The sequence below is a fragment of the Saprolegnia diclina genome, assembly GCF_000281045.1.
Source record: "Saprolegnia diclina VS20 unplaced genomic scaffold supercont1.14, whole genome shotgun sequence".
Classification (NCBI taxonomy): Eukaryota; Oomycota; class Saprolegniomycetes; order Saprolegniales; family Saprolegniaceae; genus Saprolegnia; species Saprolegnia diclina.
The window spans coordinates 753,907-772,179 of record NW_008246081.1 but is presented as its reverse complement, the minus strand read 5'-3'; the positions used below and the strand labels follow the sequence as shown (position 1 = coordinate 772,179).

Sequence of the window (18,273 nt, the reverse complement as noted above, 5' to 3'; positions counted from 1 at the left end):
TTCCCGACACGTTTGGCGATTCCAGTCTCGCTGCGTCGTTGAGCGGACCAATTCCCTTGCAAATTAATATTATGTGTTTTCACAGGATCTTATAGCCGTGGAGGACGTGGGCGCTCAATCGTCAAAATCGAGCGATCGGTGAGAAGTGGGCAAGAATCCCGCACCAATGGTGGTCTAAATCATGGTCTTCGTTGTGCCAGCACGATTGGCGAGCGCGCCCAACAACTCATTTCAGTGTTTTTAAGCCAAATTGCATTTTCTGCCTGCAGCACTGCAGTCAACCCGACAGTTCATTGTAGTTGGTTGATACTAGTATACATCATCGACCCAACGTTCTCGAGAGGGCAATAGCAAAACATTTTAGCAAAACATTTTGTTTCATTGTTTCACTTATGCCGATTCGAGCTCCTTTGTCATCATTTTGACGCGAAGCATGACGCGGGCGGCATCACCCTTTAGCCCTACAAAGCCCATCAAAGTGCAAGTCGATGGCGTCGACTGTACCTTGCTTGTAGAGGGACCGCGCCAATTGATTGTCGAGCGCAATGCGGTCTTGGAGACGTGCCACGTACATCTCGAAGCTGAGCTTGCCCGACTGAATCTCAATCTCAAAGAGCTAGTCGCGGTGAGATTCGAGCTGTACACAAAGACGGGTACAACCTGGCGCTTGAGTTGGAGACTCTCGAGGCGATCAACGAGCTCGGGGACCGCACCTGCCTCGAGCCGCTTGGTGATGCGCTCCACCTGCATTCCCCACGTTCATTTCCCATCGACAATTCAAAGCGGCTACCTCGTCGGTCATGACCTCGTAGCTCACGATATTGTCAAGGCTGTGCGGGTCGGCTTCGTCGATGGGTAGCGCTACGTCGGTCGTCGGCGCCTCAACTGGTGCGACGGCTGTGACCACAGGAGCGACCGTCGGGACGACCACCGGCACCTCACGAGGAGGGTATGGACCCACCACAAGTTTCTCGCTGTGCACGGGTCGCATCTCGGGGCCGCCCAACGGTGTCCGCAGGCGCAAGATCACCTAAGCAGCAGTCGCCATCGCGATCGTCATCAACAAGCAACTTCAATACGTGAACGTCAATGCCGCATGGTCGCCGGTTGGCCATGAGCGGTACCCAACAGTTGATTTCGGACGTCTTGAGGAGCGGCGCGAGGCTGAGCGAGCCACGACCGAGCGACTCGGACGCCTTCCAAAACCCCGCGGTCGTGAGCACCTCAAACTGCGCCTTGCGCAGCTCGACGAGCTTCTGGAGGCCGCGACTGCGCGCGATCGGAAAGGTAAACTCAGCGCCCAACGTCAAGCTCGAGGTGCCGTGGGCGCTCGGTGTCGCGCCTTCGTGCGGGTTTGTCGACGGCACGTTGAGCGAAAACTTGACAAAAGCGTCCAACGGACTCGTCGACCGGAGCTCGGGAATCGCCACAAAAATTGCATCTGGTCGCACCGCACTGTTAACATGCTCGACCAGCCGCGTTTCGCGGACGACCTCGATTGTCGGCGACGGCTGCAGTGGGTCGCGCCGCGCTCCCCGCAGCGTCTCGAGCGCGGATGTATAGTACTTGCGCTACAGATATATAGCATTGATGCCTGCTTTGTGTTGTGAACGACCGACCTGTTCGACATGGGCCATGGCCTGGGCGCGGTCGGTCGCGAGGAGGTCCTTGGCCGCGTGCATGCTCGTGTTGGCCGCATCGACGAGCGCCTTTTCGACGGCTTCGTATTGCTGCAGCCGCGCAACCTCGGTGGGCGATGGGCCAGGTGCCATCTCCGGAACAAGCGTCGCTTCGAGCGCCTTGGCGCGTCGGAGCTGCTCGAGGGCTTCGGGAATGCGCCCGTCCCGCTTGAGCTGCACGGCGAGGGCCTTGGCCGCTGCAATCTGGTCGGGCAGCGACGTTTCCATAACCTGGGGCGCGTACGAAGATGTCTGTGCACTGACGTCGTCGTGATCGTCGTCGTGGTCGTCGTCGTGATCGTCGTCGTGGTCGTCGTCGCTGTCTTCGAACGCATCGATGAGATCGTCAGCGGCGTCACGCTGGATCGGTACCGACGCCGGGGCCGGTTTGTGCAAGCTGGCCAGCTCCGCGTCAAAGGACGGATCGTCCAAGTCTTCGTCCGTGACGTGGACGTCTTCACTGTCGTCGACCATGGGCGGCAGTTGGACCTCTTCCAGGAGAATCGTTGGCGCCTCTTCGGGCAACGCAGCGATGGAGGCGTCGAGCTCGGCGAGCGACGCCTCGAGCACCTTGACGTTGCGAAACACCGCGAGCGCCTCGGGCACGCGGTTCTCGCGCTTGAGTGCGAGCGCCTGAAGCTTCTGTCCGTGGATGTCGGCGCGTAGCTTCTCGGCTTGCTGCAGGAGGCTGTCTCGAGGCGTCGAGACGGCTGTTCCATGCAGCATAGAGACGTCATCGGGATTGTTCGTGTCGGCACCCGTAGCTTGAAGGCTGCTGTCGTCATCGACGACGACACTCACCTCGGGCGCGGAAGGAGCTGCTTCGGGTGGCGGCAGGTTGTCGAGTTGCGCTTGGTACGCCTTCATCTCGCGCATGGCGGCGAGGGCCTCGGGAACCATCCCTTGGCGCTTGAGCTCGAGCGCTTTTGTCCGCTCCATGTCGACGAGGGCTTGCAATCGCTGCCGCTCGCTCTCAACGCTCGGTGGTTTTGTCCCGAGAAGGCCATGGAGCTCTGCGTTCAAGAGCGGGTCGTCCTCGTCGACGTCGCTGTCGCCCAAGTCGTCCGAGACGTTGCTCCCGAGCGAGAAAGCGTGCTGCAGGTTTGCCGACGGCGCCATCTTTTGGATCTCGCGCATGATCGCAGCCTCTTCATCGTCCGAGTCGCCGAGGTTGATACCGTCCATGCTCGTGTCGCTTTGAATCTCGGCCATGAGCTTGGCTAGATCCGCCTGGACGTCCTTGTCGGACACGGTCTTGATCCCAAACTGCGCGAGGTCATAGTCTACAGGCATTCAATGATTCCATGACGAAGACGCCCATGAAGCACTTGCCGTCGTCGGCTTTGGCGGTCGGTCGACCGGCGGCCCGCTTCGCCGTCGGCGCTGCGTCCTTCTTTTTCCAAAACATATTTGCCGATTGACAAACACACCACATATCCGGATAGCAAGCCAGAGTGTAGGTCGTCCGGAAATGGCATTTTAATTGACAAAGTACTTCTGCATACAAATAGAGAGGTAGAATAAAACATCTTATTGTATTATAGCGTCCCACGCTCCAACGACACGGCTTGCCACGCTGCCAACGAGCCCACACCCGCGACTTGATGCCCCTATCAACTAAGCTTACTATCAACTAACTAGACTATGTACTAGGGCACGATTGGTAGGTGTGTACCGGTACTACTAGGTACGCAGCACTACATTTTTCGACTGCCACATTCGTAATTCCGGACGAGTTCTTGGAGCTGTTCTTAGTAGATCAAGGCCTTGTACTTAGTTTATGGCCTTGGTAGGATGCTGCTACTTCCGACACAGGTGGGTACTTGAAGAGCCTTGATCTCCCTGCCCCTTTCTTCATTGAGCTGCACACGCGGTGCAGTGCTGGTGCTGTGGGGGAGATCCTTCGTATTATCCGGTTGCAACGGTGGCGTCCGGATGCCAGATCTTTTCGTGATGCCGCTGAGCGCCACCGTGGAGGCTAGCCTCCAACAAGCGGCCGCGCAACTGCCCGCGACGACACTCCGGAAGCTCTTCCATGTCGCTGGCACGCAGATTGGCAGCCATGATGCAGCTACTTTGGACCTCGGCGATCTGCTGCCTCTACCGGCAAGCGCGGGTACCGACGTCGGGATCCAGTGCTGGGGCATTCACGTTGCTCGATGTAGGCCAAGCCCGCGCGCTCAAAGAGGCGTATGCCGCCACTTGCATTCTTGTGGCAGACATGGCCAAGCAGAACTTGTCCAAGGACAACAACAGGTACAGATGATGACTCGCCGTATAGGTTCTGAAGGTAGCCGCTAGTCGCTGGCTCCTCGAGCTTGGCTTCCAGAAGAACGTCGTCGAAGACATTTGCGGCATCCTGTCGGAGACGATCCCGGTAGTGCAGTCCTTGGCGTCCGTTTCGGGTACACGCCGTATACACTGCGAGCACCGCCATAGGTACTCTGTTGTAGGCTTGCGATTGGACCGCGTGGTAGACGTCTCGTGGCGGCTGGACTACTGCATTCGGTCCAGCACCTTTGGCACGATCCACGAGCCGTTGTACTTCGTCGTGCTGACGGTCCAAGAGGCGTTGACAGGCTCGTTGACGTACGAGCGATTCACGTGCTCCGTAGCGCAGCTCGAAGAGCTCGTGTTCAAGCTTCAAGAAGCCATGGATCAGATTGACATGGTTCTTCGCGCACTCAAGGACGACAATAAACTCTAATCATCGATGCGTCGTGCATGCCTTTGGCATATGCACACCTCGTCGTTGTGTCGATGCAGCAGCTTGGCAGGAGGTAGGAGCGTTACACGAGTTATTGGCGCATACTAGTACATGGTAGCGCTTGTCGCCATAGCCTTGCACCGCGAGCTTCTTATCGTCACCAAGGCTGTGCAACTGTGCTTGCCATTGCAGAAGGTCATTGCAGATGACCGACGCAGCGCTTTCATGCTGTCGGTCACAAGACGTGGCTCCAGAGAGGTCGCACCGATGCCGGGTGCGTGAGCTCCATACAAGCAGCACACGCCATGCTGGGCCTTTGGCGGTCGTCATGATACCGCGTCCTCGAGATCTCCTTTGCGGTCGCCATGCTATTCCGGCCTCAAGACCTCGTTTTGTGTTTGCAACGACTTGTCGTGACGGTGCTGGCGGTGGCCCCGCCTCGCCACGCTCGCCAGTCGACCCCGCCGGATGAGGAACACGAATACATACATCAAAGCATGCGCTATGCGATGGTGCTGTACATGCCAGCGCGCACCGTGGCTACCGGTCGGGCGCATGATCTTGGCGCGAGGGGCCGGCGAATGTGTGGTGCGCAAGTTGACCGCGCTTATCGAATCCGGATAAGTATCCGGAGAGCTTCTGTGAAGTTTCCCTCCAAACAAAACCCATTTCCGGTTCAGGAGCACAGGAGCAGCAGCATGTCGGGCGAGCCGCAGCTGGACAAGGACCTCTTCTTCCGGCGCCTCAAGAACGTCTATGCGTCTTGGCAGGTAGGTCGATCATGCTTCCTCCATGCGCCTCGGAGATGGCGCAGGGCCATGAAGCGAATAGGCGGCTCATGGACATGGTGGGTAGGATGCGAAGAACCCGGAGTGGGGCGAGCCGGCCGTCGACGCGTTCTGCGTGCTCGCCGGGAAGCCCAACGGCGATGACAGCGGGTACCGCAAGTCGGCCATCATGCAGTTCTACCTCTTGGGCTTCCTCGAGTTCCCCGAGACTCTCATGGTCTTTACCAAGTCGACGGTCTACGTTTTGACGAGCGGCCGCAAGTACGCGATGCTCGAAGCCATCCAGGACGGCAATGCGACGTCTGATATCAAGCTCGAGCTCCTCAAGCGCGAAAAGGCCGACGGAAACAAGGCCAACTACGAGACGCTCATCAAGGCGCTGCAAGGGTCCGGCGCCGGCAAGCGCCTCGGCGTTCTCGCGAAAGAGAACCCGGAAGGGGATCTCGTCCAGAACTTTCTCAAGGAAGTCGAGGCCGCCGCCTTTGAAAAAGTCGATGTCTCCAAGGGGATCGAAGCCGCGCTCCGCGTCAAGGCCTCGGAAGAGCTCGTACGTCCCATCATCGTACCGTTATACAGGCATCCTCACCAAATGCATGTGTTAGGAGAACATTCGCTGGGCAGCCGCGCTCACAAAGAAGGTCTTCCAGCTCAAGTTTATCGAAGACATGGAGAGCATCATTGACGAAGACAAGAAGGTCAAGCACGACGTGCTCAGTGCGCAGATCGAAGGCATCTACGAAGACCCGAGCAAGATCAAGGTCGCATTGAGCCCCGAAGACATTGAGTCGTGCTACTCGCCGATCATCCAGTCGGGCGGCACGTACGACTTGCGCCCGAGCGCGCAAAGCAGCTCGTCTTCGCTCAAGTTTGACGTCATCATTGCCTCGTTGGGCTCGCGCTACAAGGGTACGTGCATGCTCCGTATGCGCCCTCCTGCAAGTGCTCACATTCGTGTAGGCTACTGCTCGAACGTGGCGCGCACGTACTTTATTACGCCCATGAAGTCGATGGAGCGGTCGTACGAGCTGCTCTTGGACGCGCAAGAGCTCTGCATTGCGGAGCTTCGCCCCGGCAAGAAGATCTCGTCGGTCGTCGAGAAGGTGACCAAGTTTGTCGAGTCGAAGAACCCCAAGCTCGCGAAGCAGTTGACCAAGAACTTTGGCTTTGGCATTGGTCTCGACTTTCGCGAGTCGTCGATGCTGCTCGCGGCCAAGAACCACCACGTGGTGCAGGCGGGCCAAGCGTTCAACGTTGCGATTGGCTTTCAGAACATCCCGCTCGGCGACAACCGCCCCAAGCACCTCCCCGAGACGTACTCGATTTTGCTTGCGGACACGATCACGGTGTCCGCCGACGAGACCAAGGTGCTCACCAAGGTGCCCAAGGCGTGGGGCAAGATCCACTACGACATTGAGGACACGGACTCGTCGAGCAAGCCGTCGAAGGAGTCGAAGAAGAAGGTGCCGACCAAGGTCGAGGCGGCCGAGCTCGACGACGACGACAATGGCGGCGCTGTGAGCACGCGCAACAACGTGCTGCAGTCGCGCCTCCGCGACCAGCAGCGTGCGCTCGAAGGCAAGGAGACGGACCAAGAGCGCCGCGAACGCCACCAAGCCGAACTCATGAAGCGCAAGCGCGAAGAAGCCATGCGCCGGCTTGAGGAGCAGAGCAGCGACGCTGTCACGGGCAAGCGCTCGGACAAGCATGCGATCGTCGCGTACAAGCACCCGTCACAGTACCCGGAGCTGCGTCCGCGCCAAGTGTCGGTCGACATGCGCCACGAAGCGGTCATTGTGCCCATCAACGGCGTCGCCGTGCCGTTCCACATTTCGACGATCAAGAACGTGAGCAAGTCGGAGGAAGACAAGGCGACATACCTCCGCATCAACTTTCACTGCCCGGGCGTCGGCGGCACGCTCGGGAAGGACGCGTCGCCGGCGCTGCAGGCCATTGTCGCGCAGCATCCGTCGCTCATGTTTATCAAGGAGCTCGGTTTCCGCTCGACGGACGCGCACAACCTCAACAACCAGTTTCGGCTCATCAAGGAGCTCCAGAAGCGCGTCAAGCAACGCGAGCAGCAGGAGCAGGAAGAGTCGGACCTTGTCGTGCAAGAAGATTTGATTTTGACGCGCGACCGCCGCGTGCCGCGGCTGAGCGACCTGAGCGCGCGGCCGCATTTGAGTGGGCGCAAGACGACGGGGACGCTCGAGGCGCACCAGAACGGTCTCCGCTTTACGACCAACAAGAACCAGAAGCTCGACATTCTGTACTCGAACATCAAGCACGCGATTTTCCAGCCGTGCGACAATGAGCTCGTGGTGCTCATCCACTTTCACCTCAAGCACCACATTATGATTGGCAAGAAGAAGCACCGCGATGTGCAGTTTTACACGGAGGTCATCGAGTCGTCCCAAGCGCTCGACAACCGCCGCCGGTCCATGTACGACCCGGACGAGCTCGACGAAGAAGGCCGCGAGCGTGCGCTCCGCGAGAAGCTCAACACGACGTTCAAGGACTTTTGCCAAAAGGTCGAGAGCGTCAGCGAGCGCGTCGACAAGACGATCACGTTTGACATTCCGTACCGCGAGCTCGGCTTCTCGGGCACGCCGTTCAAGGAAATGGTGCTATTGCAGCCGACCGTGCACTGTCTCGTGTCGCTGACCGAGTTTCCGTTCTTCATCACGCTCCTCGACGACGTCGAGCACGTGCATTTCGAGCGCGTCTTTTTTGGCTCGAAGAACTTTGACATGGTCTTCATCCACAAGAACTTTGACGTGTTGCCGGTGCGCGTCTCGGCGATCTCGACGCAAGAGCTCGAGCGCATCAAGGAGTGGCTCGACGACATTGATATCTGCTTTACCGAAGGCACGGCCAACCTGAACTGGAAGCAGATCATGGCGACGATCAAGTCGGACGACCGGTTCTACCTCGACACGGACGAGGACGGCGTTCCGAAACCCGCGGGCTGGGAGTTTCTCAAGATGGACGGCAGCGATGACGACGAAGACGGCAGCGACGAGGAAGAGTCGGAGTTTGAAGCCGACGGCTCGGGCGACGACGACGATGACGACGACGACGACGATTCGGACGACTCGGACTCGGACGTGTCGCTGGTCGATGAAGACGAGTCGAGCGACGCGGGCTCGGGCGACGAGGACGACGACGAGGACGATGGACCGACGTGGGAAGAGCTCGAGAACGAGGCGCGCGCGTCGGACCTCATGCGCCACGAGAAGCAGGCGCGCGAGGAAGAAGAGAGCGACGACGAGCACCGAAAAAAGAACAAGAAGTCCAAGAGCAGCGGCAGCAAGCACGGCGGCCCGCCCCCCAAGCGTCGCAAGCACTAGGCACCACGTGTGGATTTGCATAAATAAGAATCGATGAATGAACAAAATGAACGGCAGTGTCCACCGGTCTACAATGAACCAGTTGACGTATCGCAAGAGGTGCTGATTGTGCCAAGCGTATAGACAATATATTAACAAAATCTAAATACAGCCATGCTACCTCTCAGACGCTTGCGTGCTCAGACGCACGTCGAGAGGATGGCCTGGGCCGCCGGGTCCATGGCACCGACAATGGACTTCATCTGTTCCGGGAAGGTCGCGACGAGCCACTGCACGCACGCGCGGATCTTGACTTGGACGTCGTCGTCGACGTCCGAGTCTTCCGAGAGCGACTGCGCAAAGATGGCCGCGATTTGGGGCATCGCGTTGAGGACGATCGGGTTCTGCGCCTGGAGGAGGCCGAGGAGGCACGTAAACACCGACTCGGTTTCGGTAAAGTCGGCCTTGAGCGGCAGCGCCTTGAGGAAGACAGGCAGGACGGCCTCGAGCGGGACGCTTTCCTGGTGCGTCATGATCATCTTGGCGACAGCCGACGCCGCATTGTCAACGACACCTTCCTCGTCGCTGCCAAAGAGCGGGTGGAGGGCCTGGAGCACCTGGAGGTACTGCGGCGCGAGCGACGCGCCCGACATCTTGACGAGCATGCCAAGCGCGAACGCCGCGTTGCGCTGCACCGACGTGTTCTCGCCCGCGCACGCCTTGAGCATGAGCGGGAGGACGGTCGGGACGTACGAGAGGTTCTGGATCTCGGGGAGGACCTCGCCAAAGCAGCCGAGGATCGACGCGCGGTCCTTGTCCGGGTGCGGGCCGTTGGCGTACTGCACCGCGAACGGGAAGAGCTGCGACCAGAGCTGGTCGAACACCGGGCCAAAGCACTTGGCCATCGAGCCGAGGAGCTCCGTGAGGTTGTCGAGGACGCTGCCGCCCTCGAGGTCCTCGTCGTCCTCGTCTTCGTCGTGCTCAGAGGCCTCGTCGTAGCCGTCCTGGCAAATGTGCGCGTGCGTCAGAATGGCCTGCGCGATCGTGAGCAGCTGCTCAAAGTACGGGGCCGTCACGATCGGGCCAATCGTCGCCGACAACGTCGTGAGCGCCGTGAGCGTGCGCTCGACGACAATCTTCTCCGGGTCTTCGAGGAACTCGAGGAACACGTCCTGCGTGAGCTTGTCGAGGAGCGCCTTGGTGCGCGGGTGCAACAAGCTCGCGTCGACCTGGCCCTGGACCCACACCTGGTTCTCTTCGGCCGCCGGCGTCGCCGCGTAGAACGAGCAGACGATGAGCGCGGCGCAGGCCTCGGCGACCGCACCACGCACGTCTTCGTGAATGTAGTCGACGAGGAGGCTCAGGCCCTCGAGGAGCTTGGGCACAAAGACGTCAAAGGCGCCACCAATGTTGGAGGCGAGCGCTTCGATGCACTCGACCGCGCGGCACTTCATCTCGAGCGTCGCCGTGCGGATGCTGAGCGTGCACTTGCCATCGTCGTCGTCTTCGTCGTCGTCCGACTCGAAGCCCTGGGCGACACCCTCGTCGTCGTCGCCAACGATCGTGATGCCGTCTTCGGGCTGGAGGCACGGCAGAATCGCCTGCACGCACGTCTCAACGTACGGCAGGAACTCCTTCTTGTAGATGTTGGACGTGTTGATGATGAAGCCGAGGCTGAGCTCCGTGAGCTCGACGTCGTTGAGCGCGATCGTCTGGAACACATACGGCATGATCGACTGGAGCGTCGCACCAAAGCGCTCGGCGCCCATGGCCACGACAAGGTACCCGAGGCATTCGATGGCCGTACCACGAAGCGAGTAAAACTTGGGGTCCGTGATGCCAAGGAACGGCTGGAGGAGCTCACACACGCCCTGGAAGTACGGGGCAAACTCGGCCTTGGCACCGACCGACGCCGACCCCAGCGCCGAAATCGCAAGCTTCTGGATCGACGGCTTTTGCGTGCGGATGAGGCCCACGAGCTTCTCAACGAGCGCCGCCAGGAACGGCTTGATTTCGCTCGGCTCCATCGACTCGGTGAAGACCTCGAGCACATAGCACGAGGTCGCCTTCACGGGCAGCGACGGGTCATCGAGGAGCGCAAGCGCCACCGGGACGATCTCGGCGTGGTGGTTCTGGATGACGGGCTGGAGGTACTCGCAAAACTGGCCGAGCGAGAAGCAAGCCGCTTCACGGACCGCTGCATGCGGCGACGCAGCCGCTTCGTAAATGAACGGGAGGATGCTCTTGACGTTCGTCGAGAGGAACCCCGAGCAGCCTTCCGAGACGACACCGAGCGCGAGGACGCCGGCCTTTTGCATGTTGGGGTCGGCCGACCGGACGCACTCCTGCGTGCACTGGAGCACGATCGGGTTGATCGTCTTGGGCGAGACATCGAGCGCGAGGTAGTCGAGCGTGCGCTGCGCGAGCTGCGTGATGGGCTCGTCCTCGTCGTCGTCGTCGTCGCCGTCTTCTTGAAGAAGCGTCGCAAACATGCCGCTGGCCGAGTGCGTGTCGGACGCAATGAGCTTGAGCATCGTCGTAAAGATCTGCGGCACAAGCGCGGCCTTGGCGAGCGCCTTGGGCTTGGCCTCGATGATCGCGTTGAGTGCGCTCGAAGCGGCCGCACGCGTGCTCGGCTCAAGACCGTCAGCGACAAAGATGTTGAGGAGCAGCGTCACGAGGTGCGGGAGGGCCTTTGTGAGCATCGGGAACGGCGACTTGGCGAGCTCCGAGAAGACGTCCATAAACTCGCATGCTTCAAGCTCAGCGTTCGAGGCAATGCACGCCTGGAGGACCTGCAGCATCGGCTCAATGAGCTGCTGGAACTACATGTGTCAAAGGGCAAAGTGAGAAAGGCCAGGGAAGGAAGACGAGGGTACCTCGATGGCCTGCTTCTTCTCAAGAAACTCGACGAGGCCGCACGCAGCGTGCATGGCCTCAATGCGGACCTTGATCTCGGCGTCCTGGAGCGCGCCGAGGAAGAGACGCTTGAGCGTCGAAAAGTGCTGCAAAAGGTGCTCGCCAATCGTCTCGTTGAGCTTGGAGAGCAAGAGCATCGCAAGCGCGCGGGCCGATGCGTTGGCGTTCGAGGCGCACGCTTCGATGCACGCAAAGAGGTCGGGCCACTCGTTGCGGGGCACAAGGTCCCGCGCGAGCTGCGCAATGAGGCGCGCGACCGCCGACTTGACGACCGACTCGGACTCTTCCATGATGCGCGTCAGAAGCGTCTGCTTGATGCCATTCTGGGTCGCATCATCGAGCTTGGCCCAGTGCTTGGAGACCTTGAGGCGCAGGAGGATCGCGGCCAACTGGCGCACGGCGACGTGGGCCGAGCCTTGGATTTGCAGCACGAGGCCAGTGACCGAGCCCGGCGTCTTGAGGTACGCCTTGATGATGGCCTCGGCTTCCTTGATCGTCGCCGTGTTGCTGGCCGTGAGCTGCAGCAGGCACGCTTCCAGTCGCTCCGGGGCAAAGTCGGCCATCGTGATGTCTTTGGAGAATGACCACCGGCTCGGCCGAGGTCGAGCCAGGTATAGTTACTTCAAGCCAAAAATGAATGGCCGGCTGGATCTGCCGCCAGATTCGACCAATCACGTGCATGGATCCATGGCGATCCCCTATCCCGACTTTGCCGCTTCTGCCCTTCACCTCTGCCGCCCGCCGCCGCCATCTCGACTCATACGTTCTCTGGCCACGCACATAGAGCGCGCACGAGGTGGTGACCGCAGGCGACCGCAGCGACTGCCATCGCTTGGCCGTGACGAAGGGTGGCGACGACGAAGTTCAAAGATCAGAGATGGCGCGATGTGATTGGACCGTGGGCCATTGACTGCCTCAGTCCAAACGGCAAATGCGTGGCAACAGCTACGTGATGGCGAGCGCTCGGACACCGCTATACTGCCGGTCGTCTAACAACTACAAGGACAATTAGTTGTAGCATCGCTTAGGTGGTCCACCTCGCCTCTTGCCTTGGGATACGAGTATACTGTGGACGCGTGAGCAATACGCTAGCCTAGTGCGCTACAGTACGATCTCGCCCGAGCGTGGTCGACTCCATCGTCCCTCGTGGTTTTAGCAGTTGAAATGGCGTGTGTCGAGCAAGAAGACATAGCTGGTAGACGCAAAAAGAGAGTCGAGGGATCAATTCGCCTTGCGCTCAAGTCCACGAAGCTCCGGCTGTGAGGGACAGGAGACCACGCGGACACCGGAGATGGCCGTACACAGGTCCTACCAACTCGGCGAAATGGGAGACCGCGAAACGACGTTACTTTGACATGCAGCTCCAATGGAAGAGTGATCAACGAATGACGGGCAACCGTCGCAGCGCGAGAGTGCAAGTGCTTATCTCACATTGCTCTCGGACAATGCAACTTGGTGCTGCGACAGGGCGAGGTATAGAATGATGGTCCGGCACGGGGATTTTGGCGATTGGTTGCACTCGGATCTATGGTGGTCGTGCTGGAGCGCTACGCCGACGCGCTGCGCTCGCTTCGCGCCTCGCTTGGCCCGAGCTGCGCGTATGCGTTGCCAGCGACCGACCCGCAGCTTGTCGTGCAGGGCGTTCCGCTCTCGTTGCCGCTCCAAGACGCCGCTGCCTTTCTCTCGACCACGTCCTGGCCGCGCCTGGCGCTAATAGCATCAGCGGACCTTGTCATCTCCAACGCCGAATGGCACCAGAAGCTCCAAGCCGATGTAAGCTCCGTTGTTACGAAGCGCCTCGCTCTCCACGAGCCGTTCCACATGGTCCTCTCGCACTTGGCGCTGGATGCGACGGGGTACGACGATGCGTTTGTGGTCGCGGCGCCGCCTCCTGGCGCGTTTGCCACCTTGCTAGTGCCGCTTGCAAGTGTTTATAATGGCGGCGACCTCTCGCTACTGACGGAATACGGCGCGTCACCCGCCACGGCACTGCCATCCGGCGCGTGGGTCGCGTTTGACGCCTCCCGCTACGTGAACGCCGCGACCATCTGCAGCGGTGTGCGCGCCACGCTGGTCTTCTCGCTCGTGTACACGTCGCCTTCGTCGCCAAGTCGGTTGACGAGCGCAGTCGCTGCGCTCGGTGCGCTGGCACAAATACCATTCCAGTACCACGCTCGCATTGGCATCCCGCTCTCACGAGCCTATCGCTTTGGTCACGTCTTTGCGCGTGCGCCGCTTGACGTCGCCAGCCTCCGCGGCGTCGACGCGGCCATCGTCGATGCGCTTGCAACCTCGGGCGCCTTTGACGTGGCTCTCGTGTCGGTCACGCCGCACGGTGCCCGGTGTGCTATGGGCATGGAGAGCTGGTACGTGGACGAGGCGGTGTTTCCATCCCATACGACGATGCCGACGCACATGCAAGGCGACGTGCTGTGGGCCACCGTGGACGGCTGGATCCATACGGCGTTTGCACATGGCACGTTTGCGCTCGTGTTTTGGCCCAAGACGCACCGACTGCGCTTCTATCGGCACCAAGTCGCGCTCTTTGACTTGGGCTGTGCGATCGCGGGCGAGCCAAGCGACATGAAAGGGTACGATGACGCGACGGCGATGGCCCACGCAGTCCTCGAGATGGTCAGCGCCGAGGCGGACGTCGGCCACGTAATCACGTGCCGCGTCTGCAGCGCTGAAAACGACGCCCATACACCGTACATGACGCGACTCCTCCGCCTCTTGCTGCAGCTCAACGCCAAGGACTTGGTGCTAACTTTTCTACGCCGCGCCGCGCAATGCGAAGTGCACGCGCGGATGACACCGGTGACGATGGGACCGCTGCTGTATCAGTGCGGCGAACGGTTCGGGTGGACCACGCTGGCATTGGCGTTGCAGGAGTTTTGCAGGCGACTTGCGTGGTCGGACATTCCATACATTTGGCTCGCCAGTCTTCTCGGGCGCAGCGACGACCCGGTCTGTCCCGTGCTCTCGGACCCATGCGCCAGCGACTTCGTCTTGCAGTGTTTTGTGGCGCTCGTCGACGTGGCCTACCCCCACGGCAACGACACCCACCGTGACGCAGACAGAAACGTGACGCTACTCCAGCACGCACTGCTCTTGCAATCGCAGCTGACTTCGCTCGACGTCGCCGAGCGCCACAGTCTGGCACAAAAGCTGCCAGCCTCGTTGGTAGTCTACGTCCACTCGTTTCTTCTGCCGCGAGACCTTGTGGCGTTTGTGCAGAGGGGACGCATGCCCAGTGCGTCCGTGCTCGCCCCTGCACTCGCCTTTGCCCGCCAAAGCGACCCGCGCGTACCTCTCGCGCCATACACCAAGCTGCTGCTTGACAAGACGCGCTGCAGTGGACGCCCCGCCTCACTTCGATCCATGACGGGCCGCTTGCTTCTGATTGTCACCGACTGTCCGGAGCGTCTTTGTGATATTGTGGACGATGCTGCGCTGTGGCTCGCGTCTGGTGACGTGATCATTGCCGCCATCTGCGCGGTGGCGGAGGTGGCAACACCCGACATATGGTGCCGCGATGTCCGCGCCGCGCTCACCGCCATGGTCCTGCGGGCACCCAGCGTGCTCTTGGACATGGCCCGCTACTCGTTTCCGCCAACAGCATCCGTCGCGTCGACGGGCGACGACGGCGACAATGGCAGCAACGGCCGGCGCGTGGCATTTGCTTGCAATGCATTGGAGTTTGCACTCAAGTGGGCACCGCACGAGAGCTTGTCACTGGCCAAAGCTATCGTGTCTGGCCTCCTCGCACGCCCCAAGAGCGTGCAACAAAAGCTGCTGGCGCCGCTGCTCGCAAGGCTCTCGAAACTCGATGTGCTCGATGATGCTATGCGCCAGCTGGTGGTGGCCTCGGCCCTGGCCATGCTTGGGCTGCCCAAGGCGCCGTTGCTCTCCGGCTCTGACCACCTCACCGCGCTCCGAGTGGCGCTAACGATAGCATGCCTCTGTGCCAAGTGCAGCACGCGCCCAAGCGACGAACTGTGCCCTGCGGTGCGACCCCGAACCATCGAGCTGCTCGGTGTCGTCGGCGCGATTCCCTCCACCACGCTGCAGCCCACCGGCAACGAAGACGACGAAGACTATCAAATCGAGACGTGGAAACGCCTCGTGCCCGACGAAGACTTGCTCACAATGCTCTGCGAAGTGCTGACACCCGCCAATGCCCGACTGCGGAAACGCCGCCGCGGAGCCGAGGACGACCCCACGAGTCCATCGACAAGCACAAAGTTGTGCATTCAGTAGAGTGAACATACGTGTACTACTAACTAATGCTACGAGTACCGACGCGTCCGCAAGGGATCCATCACGACATACTCAGCTCGTGCAACGGATTCGTGCTTGGGTACAGTCCATGTGCCCATATGGACTCGAGTACATGGTTCGATTGGTACACCACCTGTACATGTATCGTCGCACAGGAGCTCACACACCACCTGCTCACACACTTGGGCTTTAGTCACTAGCGCTCGAGTGTACGATCGAGACGGTATTGCATTACGAATGTACATATCCTCTCGTCCAGTCGACTTGCGTGCTGTCGTCATTGAGCTCAGCGCTTTATGCAATGTGGTCGCGCGTTGCGGCCTCTTTCGATGGGGTTTCGAGCACAGCTTCGTAGCCCGTTTCCGGTGCACGACCGCTCTCGATCGAGGTCGCGCTATCGTCCTTCTCAGTGCTCCGAGCGACTGCCTTTTTGGCTTCTTCGGGCCAATCCGACTTGTACGTAAAGTAGACGCCGAAGAAAGTCGTCGTCGCATAGCCGGCTGACATGCCGATCCAGATGCCGAGGAGACCGTAGCCCGCGTTGAAGTCGAGGACGTACGCCAACGGCACGCCAATGACCCAAGCGCCGACAAGGAACGACGTCATGATGGGCACCGTCCGGGCCTGGGCTTCGAGCGTCGCCTACGCGATGCCACGTCATTCTTATGTTTCCGGATACGACCGCAGGAATATCGCAAGGCGTACCATGGCGTAGTAGAAAAACGACATGAGAATGTAGCCCGCGGCGGCCAAGGTGGTGATGTTGGTCATGCTCTCGACGACGCTCGCGTCCGACGAGAAGAGGTGGCCGATCGCGGACCGGGCGCAAAGCCAGGGTACCACAATGACGGCGCAGACACTGAGAATGCTATAAAGAACGAGGTGACTCGTCGCTTTCGCCGCGTGCGCGTCGCCCGCGCCCAGATGCATGCCGATGCGCGTGGTTGCGGCGTCGAGGAGGCCGAGGAGCGGACTCGTGAGGAACATGATGAGCTCCAGCATCGAGTTGTTGGCGCCGAGTGCTACCTCGCTCGTCATGCCCGCAAAGATGGCCATCGTCTGCAGCTGCATGTCTTCGACGAGCATCCCAAGGGCGAGCGGGCCGCCGACGCGCACCATCGGCATCAAATAGAGCTTGGCGTCAAGGAACTTGGTCGACCACTGCCACGAGGTCGCGTGGTGCTTCTTGTAGCCAAACATGTAGATGACGTAGGCTGACGTGCGCGCGTACTGGCAAATCACGTACGCGATCGGGGCGCCGACGAGGCCGTAGCCTTGAAATCCGATCGACGGGGCGCCAAACACCAGCAGCGGCACGAGACCAACGTTGAGTATGGCAAATGTGACGGCAAGGACCGCGGCCGGAATTACGTTTTGCATCGACTTGAAGTAGATGCTTAGCACGTGGAAGAGGAGGCGCGGGAGGAGCCCTGGCATCGCGTAGTGGGCGTACGCGGTCGCATGCGCTGCGGTCGTCGCTGAGACGCCGCCCGCGAAAAGCAAGTCGCCCGTGAACCACCACAGCGCGCCAATGGGAACGCACGCGAGTGAGACGATGACGCAGGTCATTTGGCAGTAACGACCCACAAGCGGAAGATTGCCAGCACCGTAGGCTTGGGCCGAGAGCGCGGCTTGGCCCGCGACAAAGCCGTACGTAAAGACGAGGATCGTGATGTCAAAGAGCATTTGCGAGTACGCGACGGCGGTGAGCTGCGCCGACCCGAGATGCCCGGCCGATATGAGCACGGTGAGCGACATACCAAAGAGCGCCAAGTTGGAGCACAGAATCGGCGCGGCAAGACCTGCGAGCGACTTGAGTTCGTCCCGCGTCGAGAAAGGTGCCATGATTGGTGTTGTCGATATATGGCTGGAAATGGAAAAATGACTACAGGCGGCGCGATGGAATCAGTTAGTCGCCGCATATCCACGGTACATGGCCCTGTCTGTGATGGCGCATGCTGGCCGCGTGAACATTACACCAAGAGCGTTGGTCGTGCATCTGAGTCGTCCCGTTGAAGGGACACGTCCGGGCGTCGGCAGCCTTTGCATGAGATGTGCGAGGCGTGTCATGAGCGCAGTTCTTGGTGTGCTGTGTGACTGGAAACAATAAGAGCTGCGATGACCGTTAATAACGCGGTAGACAGAGCCACGGCCGGCAAGGAATGAGCCCACTAAGCGTGCGTGGGACGAATCGCCATCAAAATCGTTTGGCATCCTCATCATTGGACTCTAATGTTGCTTTCCCGACCCTTGGTAGAACCAAGGCCATGGTAGTGTACTTGCGCCATAGAGTTGAATTGTGTTCTTGTACGAACAAACTCAATCGAATTGTGAGATGCATGAAGCTCGTGTGTCCACGAGAATGGATGGGAGTCACGAGCACAACCTTAGGGTGTGGATTCACGTCCTCACTCATAAGAAGCGAAATGGAAATGGCCAATTCTATCGGCGGATGCAGCGTCACAGTTCATTTGGTCACACCAGCTACACTCGCCACCAGTCTTCGTCCTGTGGTAAATGTTGGAAAACGATGCGTGTACGAAAGGTTATTAAACTGGCGTCCAATGACGTCG

General features: G+C 60.0%; 6 protein-coding genes across 6 annotated transcripts; 3 read left to right on the top strand and 3 right to left on the bottom strand.

The window, feature by feature from the left end:
• Nucleotides 1-362: 362 nt before the first annotated feature.
• On the bottom strand, nt 363-3,085 carry SDRG_05589 (hypothetical protein). Its single transcript, XM_008611312.1, has 7 exons — nt 3,012-3,085; nt 1,620-2,962; nt 1,080-1,571; nt 791-1,030; nt 661-744; nt 505-616; nt 363-461 (listed from the first exon to the last, which is right to left on the bottom strand). The coding sequence occupies exons 2-7, from the start codon at nt 2,889-2,891 to the stop codon at nt 391-393; spliced, it is 2,271 nt and encodes a 756-aa protein (XP_008609534.1). The 5' UTR covers nt 2,892-2,962; nt 3,012-3,085; the 3' UTR covers nt 363-390.
• Nucleotides 3,086-3,550: 465 nt separating this feature from the next.
• Nucleotides 3,551-4,423, top strand: SDRG_05588 (hypothetical protein). The gene is made up of 4 exons (XM_008611311.1): nt 3,551-3,795; nt 3,845-3,935; nt 3,981-4,084; nt 4,133-4,423. The coding sequence occupies exons 1-4, from the start codon at nt 3,615-3,617 to the stop codon at nt 4,384-4,386; spliced, it is 630 nt and encodes a 209-aa protein (XP_008609533.1). The 5' UTR covers nt 3,551-3,614; the 3' UTR covers nt 4,387-4,423.
• Nucleotides 4,424-5,037: 614 nt separating this feature from the next.
• Nucleotides 5,038-8,569, top strand: SDRG_05587 (hypothetical protein). Its single transcript, XM_008611310.1, has 4 exons — nt 5,038-5,156; nt 5,242-5,721; nt 5,777-6,080; nt 6,132-8,569. Exons 1-4 carry the CDS (start codon nt 5,085-5,087, stop codon nt 8,519-8,521), a joined length of 3,246 nt encoding a protein of 1,081 aa, XP_008609532.1. The 5' UTR covers nt 5,038-5,084; the 3' UTR covers nt 8,522-8,569.
• Nucleotides 8,570-8,624: 55 nt separating this feature from the next.
• On the bottom strand, nt 8,625-12,830 carry SDRG_05586 (hypothetical protein). The gene is made up of 3 exons (XM_008611309.1): nt 12,457-12,830; nt 11,380-12,415; nt 8,625-11,325 (listed from the first exon to the last, which is right to left on the bottom strand). The coding sequence occupies exons 2-3, from the start codon at nt 11,980-11,982 to the stop codon at nt 8,701-8,703; spliced, it is 3,228 nt and encodes a 1,075-aa protein (XP_008609531.1). The 5' UTR covers nt 11,983-12,415; nt 12,457-12,830; the 3' UTR covers nt 8,625-8,700.
• A 92-nt stretch (nt 12,831-12,922) lies between these two features.
• SDRG_05585 (hypothetical protein) lies at nt 12,923-15,779 on the top strand. The gene has a single exon (XM_008611308.1). The coding sequence runs from the start codon at nt 12,947-12,949 to the stop codon at nt 15,677-15,679; it is 2,733 nt and encodes a 910-aa protein (XP_008609530.1). The 5' UTR covers nt 12,923-12,946; the 3' UTR covers nt 15,680-15,779.
• Nucleotides 15,780-15,908: 129 nt separating this feature from the next.
• On the bottom strand, nt 15,909-17,545 carry SDRG_05584 (hypothetical protein; the record flags this gene model as incomplete). The annotated part of the gene is made up of 2 exons (XM_008611307.1): nt 15,909-16,342; nt 16,406-17,545. The coding sequence occupies 2 exons, from the start codon at nt 17,543-17,545 to the stop codon at nt 15,995-15,997; spliced, it is 1,488 nt and encodes a 495-aa protein (XP_008609529.1). The 3' UTR covers nt 15,909-15,994.
• Nucleotides 17,546-18,273: the final 728 nt, after the last annotated feature.